At 47.2% G+C, this 13,091-nt stretch overlaps 1 protein-coding gene across 1 annotated transcript; it reads right to left on the minus strand.

Annotated features, from left to right (window-relative positions):
* Positions 1–2,061: 2,061 nt before the first annotated feature.
* LOC147103422 (putative G protein-coupled receptor 139) lies at positions 2,062–12,842 on the minus strand. Its single transcript, XM_085963122.1, has 3 exons — positions 12,764–12,842; positions 4,557–5,507; positions 2,062–2,111 (listed from the first exon to the last, which is right to left on the minus strand). Exons 1-3 carry the CDS (start codon positions 12,840–12,842, stop codon positions 2,062–2,064), a joined length of 1,080 nt encoding a protein of 359 aa, XP_085819248.1.
* Positions 12,843–13,091: the final 249 nt, after the last annotated feature.

The raw sequence follows: 13,091 nt of genomic DNA on the forward strand, positions 1-13,091 counted from the left end.
GGATAGGTGACATGGTGTTCATGTCCACGAGGCGGCGCCGAGGCATGTCGACCAACAGGCCGTGGGTGCACAGGAAATCCGCACCGAGGAGTGGGGAGAGCACCTTGGCGGTGATAAACTCCCAGTGGTAGCGGCGGCCTGCGAGGTCGATGGTGACGATGCGGGTGCTGTACGTCCGGATGTCGGTGCCATTGGCGGCAGCCAGCGCAGGGCCGCGGCCGCCTCGCTGGATCTCGAGGGCAGACACGGGATGATGCTGCGCTGCGCGCCCGTGTCGCATAGGAAACGGCGTCCGGAGGCGCTGTCCGTAACGTACAGCAGCGCGCCTGCTTGCCCCACGGCCATCGTGTAGGCCGGTGTGGGGGCGGTTGGAAACGTGCAGGGATGGCTGCAGCGGCGTGCCCGTGCGCCGAACCGGGTATGGAAGTAGCAGTAGCCCTGGGTCGGAGGGCTTGGCGGACGTGGGGGCCTGGGGGGCCTCGTGGCCGAGCTGTGTGGCCGCGCGATAGAGGGTGGAGCGTGCGCCGACGCTGCGGAGGCCAGGTCGGGGGTGACGGCGTGGTTGGAGCTGGCGGACAGGAGCTTATCGGCTTCGTCGGCCAGGGCCTTGAGGTCCGTGAGGCTGGACGCCACGATCGCCGGGCGGATGCTGGGAGGTAGTTGGCGGATAAAGAGCGTGTGGAAGAGGGTGCCGGGCGGTTTCTCGTCGGTCAGAGCAAGCATGTGTGAGAGCAAGTCTGACGGCGTGGAGCCACCGAGGCCCGGGAGGTCGAGGAGGTGGCAGTTGCGCAAGAATTGGGAGGCTGTGAATTTTTTAATGAGCGCGGCCTTGAGATGTGCGTACTTGTCTTCCTCCGGAGGGTTTTGTAGTGTTGTCCAGACTTTCGTGATTGTGGAGCTGCCCAGGGAGGCGAGGAGGTAGTCGTACATCATTGCGTCGGCGGTGATGCCGCGGAGTCAGAATTGCGATTCGGCTTGAAGGAACCAGGCGGTGGCCAGGTTCTCCCAGAACTCCGGCAGCTTCACAGAAACTGCGTTTGTGTCAGCCATGGTTACGCTTAGGAGTCGTCCTGTGCATCGGGGTCACCAATGTAGGAGTCTACGTACTCCTAGCAAAAAATACTGAACTCGGAGAGGTTCAACAGAAAAGGTTTAATTTTTGAGGCTGCATGCTGAACACAAAATGGAGTCAGAGACTACACAAAGTACGACTGCCTTTCATCAGTGCACAGCTTCGACTGCTCCTCCCCCGCTCTGGGCTTAACTATGTTGCAGATCGAGTTTCTTAAAGGTGTGATCCTTCTTAAAGGCATGACGCCTGATTTATAGTCTACGGACCGGAAAGCGGATTGTGTCCTTTCTGTGATCGGTACGCCACAATGGGATCTTTTACGTTCACCTGAGAGAGCAGATGAGGCCTCGGTTTAACGTCTCAGCCGAAAGACGGCACCTCCGACAGTGCAGCGCTCCCTCAGCACCGCACTGGGAGTGTCGGCCTGGATTTTGTGCTGAAGTCTCTGGCGTGGGGCTTGGGAACCCACAACCGTCTCACTCTAGAGGCGAGGGTGCTGCCCACCGAGCCACAGCTGGCATTTTCGTGGGCTGAGGTTTAACTAACGACTTAAAGGTTGGGGTAAATTTTCCCCTGTTGCGCTTGATTGTAAATAATCGCCTCGGTGGAGCACGCAGAGGAAAATCAGGCATGGAGGATTGTCGACATTATTGAACCGATTTTGCTCTGTGCTCTGGGCCTAACTGCCTGAAAGGGTGGTAGAGGCAGGAACCCTCACAACATTCAAGAAGCATTTAGATGAGCACTTGAAACGCCACAGCATACAAGGCTACGGACCAAGTGCTGGAAAATGGGATTAGAATAGACAGGGCTTGATGGGCGGCGCGGACATGATGGGCCGAAGGGCTTCTTTCTGTGCTGTATAACTCTATCTATCTGTGACTCTATGATTATTTACACCCTAGCGCAACAGAGGAAAATCTGGCTGTTGTCTGACTCCTTCTGTTCTCAATGAGCTCAGGAGTCTGACTGGGGCCCAATGCCTGGAGTTACACCTCCACTTTCACATCTGTGGTTATCTGAAGCTGCTTCACATAATCTGAAAGCGATAGTGCAACAGCAGCTTTTGGTTTCTTCAAAAACTGCATTAATTTGTTCAACAGGTAGATGCTGAGAGGTTGTTTCCCCTGGCTGGAGTCTAGAACTAGGGGGCATAGTCTCAGGATAAGGGGTCGGCCATTTAAGACTGAGATGAGGAGGAATTTCTTCACTCAGAGGGTTGAGAATCTTTGGAATTCTCTACCCCAAAGGACTGTGGATACTGAATCGTTGAGTATATTCAAGGCTGATTATTATGAAGGGCTATGGGGATTGGGGCGGGAAAGTGGAATTGAGGTCGAAGATCAGCCGTGATCTTATTGAATGGCGGAGCAGGCTCGAGGGGCCGTATGGCCGACTCCTGCTCCTAATTCTTATGTTCTTATGGTGTTAGTACTTAACCTCTGTGCATCAATAATGCATGTGAGATTTCCTACATAATATGTGGCTCCAATCATTTCCTCTCAATAATGTTGTGCCAAAAAACAAGATTTAATTCATACATGATCAAACTACCAGTACAATCACATGGAAGAGGAATTGCTTTATTTTTGTATACATTTATGATGTTGCTACAACCAAAGCAAATTTTTCGCCCATGGACATTAAATTAATACAAAAGCAAAATACTGCGGATGCTGGAAATCAGAAATAAAAACAGACAATGCTGGAAACACTCAGCAGGCCAGGCAGCATCTGTGGAGAAAGAGAAACAGAGTCAATGTTTCAGGTGGATGACCTTTAGTCAGAACTGGAAGAAGTTTGAGATGTGACAGGTTTTAAGCAAGTGCAGGGGCAGGGAGAGTGGGAGAGGAGGCAAGAACGAAAGGGACGGTCTGTGATAGGATGGAGCGCAGGAGAGGTTCAATGACATGAATTAATCGCTGCTGCCGATGTTGTGCTAGAGATGACATAGAACCACTAAAATAAACACCAAGCTTTATTTTGCGTTGGTAGGGCTGAGACACACTTTCCAGTAAAGTTTGTTCATTAATCCACTAGTTATTCAATAAGATTGCAGGCAATACTCTGCAGAAGCTTTTAGTAACGAGTTTCTGTCTAAAAGGTATTAACGTTAACAGATTCTACTGCAGTCAGTGCCTACCTAATGTCTATAATATAATAAATATACTGGAACAAACCAAAAGACATTGTTATCTTAATTTTTATGCCACCATTGTCATCTCTCATTGTATTACATAGGGTTGTTAGTTCTACTCTCCCGTGCCCAGTGCTGCGTGAGGCAACCCATTTCTTCGACTGCGGTCCTTACATTAAAAAGGTCGTGGTTTTCCACAGCTGATGTTTATATTTGCAAGTCTGTAGCAGACTCACCTTGTCTCTGGATTGTTTCCATAACGAAAGCCGTTTCTACATGGACAAGCCATTAGACTGACCCACAAACCCTTACCTGGATGATCAGTGGCCTGCCTTTAATCTGGCTCCTGCCATTCGGCCTGTCTGGCTTGGGCAGCCTTAGACCGCCGCCAGCATAGCTCTCAGGGTCATGGGAGCACGCAAGTCTTCCCATCACGTCAAGGTACAGTCTTTAGGGTTGAGGCAGTCAGTGATCCATCTTTAGGCATGTATCTTGCACGGATGATGCTGGTGTTGTAGGCTTTAAGTTGCATTTCAGTTGAATGTGAAACCCTTGCTACAAAGCTGCCCCAAAGGGCTGTGGATGCTGAGTCGTTGAGTATATTCAAGGCTGAGATCGATAGATTTTTGGACTCTTGGGGAATCAAGGGCTATGGGGATCAGGCGGGAAAGTGGAGTTGAGGTCGAAGATCAGCCATGATCTTATTGAATGGCGGAGCAGGTTCGAGGGGCCAAGTGGCTGACTCCTGCTCCTAATTCTTATGTTCTTACTTCCAGCTAATAGACAAAGGAAACATGGTGATGTTAGCGAAACAAAACAAGGCTTTTATTGACTTAGAAGGTAACACACAGAGGAGAATGTATCTTCCATCCAGAGGTCTGCCGTACTGGATGTGCTGCAGGCTGGGCCAGCTTACATAGGAGCCAGGTATGGGCGGAGCCCTACACACAGTACAATACAATGGAAATGAAACTGAAACCAACCACAGTCACAGGCAGAGAAATACTGATGAGTGATGAATGGAATATTTCATCACACATGGTCTGGATTCAAACCTTGACCCTAGAGATGAAAGGCCACAATCTAACCTATGGCACCATCCAGTTGAAATCAATTTATTTTTAGATTTCTGCAACGAACAAGAAATGTAAATAGTATAAATTAGAACCTACAACCCAAAGAGTGTATCTTGTTTCACATCAAATGCCGTTCACACAAATAGCGAACTGAAGTGTTTATATCTGTCACATGAAGAAGGGACATTAGAAGACCTTTGGCCTTGTGCTCTTCTGTTGATGAATGGAAGTTCCCGGCAATGTTGTGTTCATTTTGCACAGTGGTACTTACTTCTGAACACTGTCTTTACGGTACTGAGAGGTATAGTTGCTACAGTCCTTGAGGTCTGTTTCCGACAGAAATTACAGGTGAAAATAGCCAGACACTCCTGGCGAAAGGCAGAGGACGCCGAACAAAAAAGCCAAAAGTTTATGGCAGAATTAAACCATTGGAGCATAAACAGGATGTCGGATTTCACACTCGTAACCGTGCTGTAATCGAAATAACTCGGACCGCCCGAGCCATTCGGTAGACATTCTGAAATAAACCTGGGGAGACCGAACGCAACAGCAGCGAAGGAGACCACGAGCAGAATCTGAACTGACTTCTTTGTTTTTACCCTGGTGATTCTGAAGGCGGCGTTCTCAAATTCTGAATGAACCTTGGTTTTGGCGTGTAAGTGGCAGGCGATCAGTACGCTGAAGACAAGGATCAGTAGATAAGGAACACCACCAGATAGAATCGCGTGAAGCCAAATTGTTGTTGGGAAGTGGACGTGGTTGAACAGGATGCATTCTTCAGGCCGGGGACTGGTGTCATTCATTGACATTAATCTGCTGGCTGCAACTACTTTTCTTGCAAATTTATTCATCAACAAAGCAAGGACGGCCAACAGGTAGGAAAGGATTACAACTGCCACCACCGTCCACAGAGCATTCTTCGGTTTAGTTAGGTGGTACTTCAGTCTTTTATTGAACAAAACGACGTACCTTTCAATGGTGAAGGCCATGAGGATCCACACTGAGCAAAGGGTGGTGCCGTACTCTAAAACAATGAGTGTACACCACCAAGAGCTATAGACCCAACTGGTATTGGGGCCCAGCCATAACTTTGTTAGATTCAAAATACCTGCCCAGATTAGGCAGAAGGTGTCTGAAACAGCCAGTGAGACCAGATAAATGGTTGTAGTCTTTGACAAACTGCATGCTCGACAGCAGATGATAGATCCAGCAAACACATTCCCTACACACATAAAGAGAAGCACAAATCAGTCAGAAAACATTGTAACGAAACCTAATTATTATTCTACATGTAAAACTGAACCAATGCTGCAGAAAAGCAAACTCTGGATCCCCATGTTATTTTTAAATTCTAAACAAATGCATTCCTGTCGCTGTCATCCGTGCTAATAAGCTACTGATATGCTGATTCTCGACAACTCAAAATTTCAATGTGCCGCAGGAAAAGAATTATCTCAGTGCTCACTCTGAACTCTGGGTTTTTTATTTGCAAAATATATTCCTCTTCCAGGTGTCCTGGGAGCCCAGGTATTACAGACCCTCCTAGCCAGATGGTCTCAGATTGAGTTACAGGGTTGCCTGGCACCCAATCTCACCTGACGCTTATGGGAATGAGTTTTTATCAGTTCAAAGCTCAGCTGCTAAATGGAACACTTCAGCACAGCATAACATTCCCATCTTGGAAGCAGGCAAAAATGGATTGTCGTCATCATTCCTCATTGCAAGCTCACCTCCAGATGGCTGCTCATGGGCTGGAGTTCATGGTCGTCCTTACTGAAGGGAAATGTGGGATGGGAATCGACTCTTGGGAGGGAAGAAATTTGAGATAAGGTGATGGTTAAAATAAAATTAAGCTGTGGGTTCCCAGAATGCCCACAATTGTAAGCAGGTTGTAAAGTAATGCTTTGTGTAATTTAAATGTATACGCAAAGGGGTTCATCACAGACTAAATTTTCATCAATGCTGAAGTATGTGCATGATAGGATTCCTATAATCTAGCTTTCTATTGTATTTCACATGATCAATTGGATTGGAGAATGTCCTTCAGCCCATTTGATCACATCCTTCCAGAATACTGAATTTGTCAGCTGTGTCTCAGTAGGTATCACTCTCGCCTCTGAGTCAGAATGGTTGTGGGTTCAAGTCCCACTCCAGAGACTTGAGCACAAAAATCCAGGCTGACACTCCCAGTGCAGTACTGATGGAGTGCTGCACTGTCGGAGGTGCTGTCTTTCAGATGAGACGTTAAACCGAGACCCCGTCTGCTCTCTCAGGTGGAAGTAAAAGATCCCACGGCCACTATTTCGAAGAAGAGCAGGGGAGTTCTCCCCGGTGTCCTGGGCCAATATTTATCCCTCAATCAACATCACTAAAACAGATTATCTGGTCATTATCACGTTGCTGTTTGTGGGAGCTTGCTGTGTGCAAATTGGCTTCCACATTTCCCACATTATAACAGTGACCACACTTCAGAAAAAAAGTACTTAATTGGCTGTAAAGCGCTTTGGAATGTCCAATGGTGCTGTAGAAATGCAAGTCTATCTTTTCCTAACCCGACTGTCTTCTTAATGCCAACTTGAACAGGCAAACAGGCTCTCAGCATAACAGCTCATGAAAAGGACAGGATTTCCAACAGTGCTGCAGACCCTCCAGAGTGCACGAGACTATTGGTCAAGATTACCTGCTCAAATCCTGGCATAAGGCTGAAACACCATAGCCTTCTGGTCCAGAGGCAAGAGTGCTGTCAACAGAGTTGGGATGACACCCAGAACTAGAAATTCCCCGTGGTAGTGCGGCCGTTAACACCAGTTTTCTTGGAAAAAATGGCGGTCCACCCGCTCTGGGCGCAGGACACCAAAGTAACGTGTTGCCTGCGATTTTTAAACGGGCGCGAGCGAATCGCGCCCCGCGGTGCCACCTCCCGTTTTCGGGCCTTATCGAATTTCTAGGCCCCAGCCTTTACAGCCTTCATTCCTGTGTGAAAAGCTACCATTGCCCTGGTAGCTTGGTTTATTTTTCTTTTTATCTCACTGTGCCATGCCACCTCACCAAAGGGGATTGCAGCCACACTGCTCTTGGGCATCTGCCGATCCTGCTTTTAAACTGGCTGTAAGTAGCTTTACGAGAACAGCCCCCGGGTGACTCTCGCTCAGAGCCTTTCCCCCTCCTTCCCTTTGGGGAAGAATCTGGCCTCTCAATGTTGCTCTGAGGAGGCTTTGCTGAGATTGGTGATATATTTGTGCTGGATTTCAGCCACTCTGCCACATCCCATCACTACTTCCTGTCCCTGTTCGGGCGCTGCTTTTAGTAGTGTCGGCCGTAGCTCAGTGGGCAGCACCCTTGCCTCCGAGTCATAAAGGTTGTGGGTTCAAGTCCTACTTCAGAGACTTGAGCGCATAAAGCTAGGCTGACACTCCAGTGCAGTGCTGCACTGTCGGAGGTGCCATCTTTTGGATGAGACATTAAACCGTCTGCTCTCCCTGGTGGACGTAAAAGATCCCATGGCACTATTTTGAAGAAGAGCAGGGGAGTTATCCCCGGTGTCCTGGCCAATATTTATCCCTTTGCCAACAGCACAAAAACAGATTATCTGGTCATTATCACATTGCTTTCAGTGTGCCAGTGCAGCCTTCGGTCGCCTGAGGAAGAGAGTGTTTGAAGACCAGGACCTCAAACCCAGCACTAAGCTCATGGTCTACAGAGCAGCAGTGATACCCACCCTGCTGTATGCCTCAGAGACATGGACCATGTACAGCAGGCACCTCAAAGTACTGGAGAGGTACCACCAACGCTGCCTCCGCAAGATCCTGCAAATCCATTGGCAGGATAGGCGCACTAACATCAGTGTTCTTGCTCAGGCCAACATCCCCAGCATCGAAGCTTTGACCACGCTCGATCAGCTCCGATGGATGGGTCACATTGTCCGCATGCCCGATATGAGACTCCCAAAACAAGCGCTCTACTCGGAGCTCTGGCACGGCAAGAGAGCCCCAGGTGGGCAGAGGAAACGCTTCAAGGACACCCTCAAAGCCGCCTTGAAAAAGTGTAACATCCCCACCGACACCTGGGAATCCCTGGCCCAAGACCACACAAAGTGGAGGAGAAGCATCCGGGAAGGCGCCGAACACCTCGAGTCTCTTCGCTGGGAGCAAGCGGAAGCCAAACGCAGGCAGCGCAAGGAGCGCACGTCAACCCAAGCACCCCACCCATCCGCCCCTTCAGCCACCGTCTGCCCCACCTGTGACAGAGACTGTAGGTCCCGCATTGGACTCATCAGTCACCCGAGAACTCATTTTTAATGTGGAAGCAAGTTATCCTCGGTTCCGAGGGATGGCCTAAGAGAGAGAAGCTGTGTGTGGGAGCTTGCTGTGTGCAAACTGGCTGCCGTGTTTCCCACATTACAACAGTGACTACACTTTAAAAAGTACTTCTTTGGCTGTAAAGCGCTTTGGGACGTCCGGTGGTCGTGAAATGTGCTATAGAAATGCGAGTCAGTCTTTCCTTACTCTGTGTGGCAGTCCATTTGAATTTCCCATTATCAATCTAATTTCTACAGCACAGAATCACAGAAACCCCACAGTGCAGATAGAGGCCATTTCGTCCCATCGAGCCTGCACCGACACATATCCCACCCTATCCCCGTAACCCCACATATTTAATCCCCCTAACACTAAGGGTCAATTTATCATAGCCAATCAACCTAACCTGCACATCTTTGGACTGTGGGAAGAAACCGGAGCACCCGGAGGGAATCCACGCAAACACGGGGAGAATGTGCAAACTCAACACAGACAGTCACCCGAGGCCAGATTCGAACCCGGGTCCCTGGCGCTGTGAGGCAACAGTGCTAACCACTATGCCACCGTGCTGCTAACCAGCATACCACTGCTTTAAATATATCAGTTCCAGGTCACTGCATAAGACTTCTTTTCAAACTAATGCATGTAATTTTACTCAAAATAATTACTTTTTAAGATTTACTAATATGTAGTTTAAATGAAATTGCAGAATGAAACATGGGGAATGTTACAAATGCCTGCGCATTGCTCGCTGCTGTATAGGATGGATAGTATGTTACGCAAATCTTAAAGTCTGTGCGCTAACATTGGGCCAGAAATTCCAGGCCAGAAGCATGAGTACGGTCGGCTTACTCACGCTTCTGGCCGTTGGAAATGCCGGCGTTCAGCGTGAACAGCGCATGCGGGGAACGCCGGCATTTCCAGACCTCGAGCGCGTGCGACTGCACAGGCAGCGCTTGCGCAGTGAACTTCGTGGATTTCATTCATGAAATCCGTGAGGGTAAGTCCTTAGAAGTTACACTTGAAAAAAGCAAGTGTAAAGTTGTTCATTGGCTGCGGAGGAAGATATATTTTATCGTGGAGCTCTTGAAATGCAATATTTTTGTTTGGGAAAGGGAGGGAAGTTATTTTAAGAAATTTTAAGTAAGTTTTAAAGTTTAAATTTTTTTTTTAAAAGGGTTTTCAGAACGGTAGGTAGAAGGAGCAATTGTGGCTGTGTGAATGGAATGTGAGAATGAGTTATGTATGTATGTCCACATATATTCCTTTACGTATATGTATGTATGTTTTATATTCCTTTACTAATGTGTATGAATGTATGTTTTTAATTATGATTTTCCAATAAGTTACTTTCTCTGAATGTCATAATTAAATAATACATTCATACACATAAATAAAGGAATATATACATAACACGCAAAGGAATATATACAGACATACATACTTTCAGAAGCTCCACGATAAGAAATATCTTCCTCCGCAGCCTGTGGAGCAACTGTACCCATGCTTTTTTCATGTGTAAGTTGTAATGACTGGACCTCACTGAAAGCATTAATGAAAGCGGCGAATTATACTGCGCACGCGCTGCCTGTGCAGTCGCACGCGTTCTGCCTCTGAACCCCTTCGTTCAGAGGACAGGAAATGCCAGTTTTCCCCACATGCACTGTGAATGCTGAAAACCAGCATTTCATCCGGCCAGATGCGTAAGTACCCCGACCGTACTAGCGCATTTGGAAGGGAATTACTGGGCCAACATTTTACATGCCAATAAAATAAAAAATTTAACAATTGCACGACTTGCCCCCTCGCATCTGCGACTGAGGGCCCAAGGAGGTGCATTGCGCAAGAGGTCATCATCGTACGTATCCTCACACTGTTCCCTTTGGGGAACTGTATGAAGTGGTGGAAGGATTTATGGCCATGATTAACGCTCATTCCGTGACCGTAACCATCTTTGAACCAGCCATTAGGGTGGTTAGTCCTATGGCGGGAGGGTTTTACGGGCTCCCACAACCCATCTGAGGGGGGGGGGGCCACCAACACCCACGGACGCAAGTATCCCGCTGGATGTCCACCCAGAATTTAAAGTTGGAGCTCCGACTCCACTTGCCGGGACTGTCTGGAGTGGGGTTCAAAACCCTACTCCTTCTGGCCCAGCGGCGGGGATGCTTACTGCTACGCAAAAGGCCCACTCCGCACAAAAGGTGACACCCATACGTTTCCTGCGCCTTTTCCCTCCCCGTGACTGGAGCCCTATGCTGCCATTTCACGTTGCTAATTGGATTGGGCCTTTGTCATAGCGGTAGGATCCCTGCCGCTGGGCCAGATCAGGGTAGGGTTTCGAACCCCGCTCCAGACAGTCCCGGCAAGTGGAGTCGGAGCTCCGGCTCTAAATTCTGGGTTGACATCCAGTGGGATATTTGCGTCCGTGGGTGTGGGTGGCCCCCCCTCCTTGTATAGCTTGTGGGAGCCCGTAAAACCCTCCCGCCATAGGACTAACCGCCCTAATGGCTGGTTCAAAGATGGTTACGGTCACGGAATGAGCGTTAATCATGGCCATAAATCCTTCCACCACTTCATACAGTTCCCCAAAGGGAACAGTGTGAAGACATGTATGACGACGACATTGCTAAATAAATAAATGGAATTTAAAAAATTCTTTTAGGGCTTTTAAAAGTCTTTAAATTGCTTTAATTCTCTTTAAAACTACTTCAGATTACTCAAAATAATGTAAACATTTTAAAAAGTTTATAAAAGTTACCAAAATCTTCAAAAAACTTCCAAAAACCTATTTAAACTGCTGCTTTGCATGTAAAAATCCTTAGCAGCTTGACAGAAACATTGGGGGCGTGTCCAGTGAAACTGAGACCTCAAGGGGCGTGTCTCACTTACACTGCACGCTCCTGGCTTCGCGCTGGCTGCACTCCTGGGCGGCGTGACGTCATACGCTGCCCGGGAATGTGCTTTCTATTTCTGCAAGTTCAGGCGTCCCAGAAGCTGATCGGCACGAGCGCGGGGTAAGTGCAAATACGTTCTGGAATTTCTGGGCCATTATCACCAATGCAGTGAAATATCATCTCAGAAAGTTTTGGTTTGAAACTTTCCATCATTGTTTCAAAAAATATAGAGGGAGAAGGAAAAACACCAGTCTTTGAACATTGACCTCTTGCTATAGGTACTTGCATGAATTTAAAAGTTGACATAAAAGAAAAAGAAAGACTTGCATTTCTACAGCGCCTTTAACGACCGCTGGACGTCCCAAATCGCTTTACAGCCAATGAAGTACTTTTTTGAAGTGGTGTCACTGTTGTAATGTAGGAAACCCGGCAGCCAGTCTGCGCACAGCAAGCTCCCACAAACAGCAATGTGATAATGACTGTTTCTTAGTGACGTTGATTGAGGGATAAATATTGGCCCCAGGACACTGGGGAGAACTCCCCTGCTCTTCTTCAAAATAGTGCCGCGGGATCTTTTACGTCCACCTGAGAGAGCAGACGGGGCCTCGGTTTAACGTCTCATCCAAAAGACGACACCTCCAACAGTGCAGCACTCCCTCAGCACTCGAATTTTGTGCTCACATCTTGATTTAAAATGGGCCTGATGCTGATTCTGCTTGTAACAGTTTTAACACAATAATTTCAGCTCAGTGAAAATAATTGATAAAGGAAACAGTTATATTATGTAGAAGCCCATTCGACATTTTAAACTGTTTCTCCTTCCAATGTTATTTATTATCTAAGCTTTTTTATTTCTAGATATCCAGGAATTGAGGCTTTCTCTAAAATGTTGTTTTTAGCTGCATATTTTTAAAATATGGCCTGTTATACACAGCGCCTGATATTCAAGTCCATCGCAGTCGATGAAATCTCAGGCGCCGATCCGGTACCGCCCGTTCTGCACCACCGCCCGGGACGAATTTCTAGGCCTTTATGTTTTCAGAATATAGCAAGATAAAATAAAGATAGTTTTAAGGTTTCCAAAGCAGTTCAAAATGTATCAGCTCGCTCTAGAAAACAACTACATCTTCAAGACCTTTGGATGTTCCAATAATGTAGCCACACTCACGTAACACCAAGTCATTATCTTAAGCTTATAATTATAAATGTCAAAAACTACAAAATACAAACAGCTGAATTTAGACTTTACATTACAGGAAATGGATAAAAGAAAAGATTTGTACCTGGAATTCCAAGGGCACATAAAGCTATGTAATATACTTTTTGTAGCTCTACGAATGGCTGTCCCGGAGTATCACTCATCTTTTAAAAAGAATCCTAATATTTTGATGTATTCCACCAGAGTTTTTGTCTTGCTGTTGAAATACTGATCATGTGTGACTCTCCTCAGCAGCATAGATACAGTACCGTAGCTGTTAACACTTCGATACAACCGGGACTGTTAATGGGTTTCTTGCTGCTGAATACTCTCCTCCTCCTGACTTTTTATTGGAGAATACTGTTTTTCTTTACACTACACTTGAGATGACTAATTCATTGCAAATTACACCA

This window comes from Somniosus microcephalus, chromosome 20, assembly GCF_052327205.1.
Source record: "Somniosus microcephalus isolate GS21.2 chromosome 20, FLI_Smic_1.0, whole genome shotgun sequence".
NCBI lineage: Eukaryota > Metazoa > Chordata > Chondrichthyes > Squaliformes > Somniosidae > Somniosus > Somniosus microcephalus.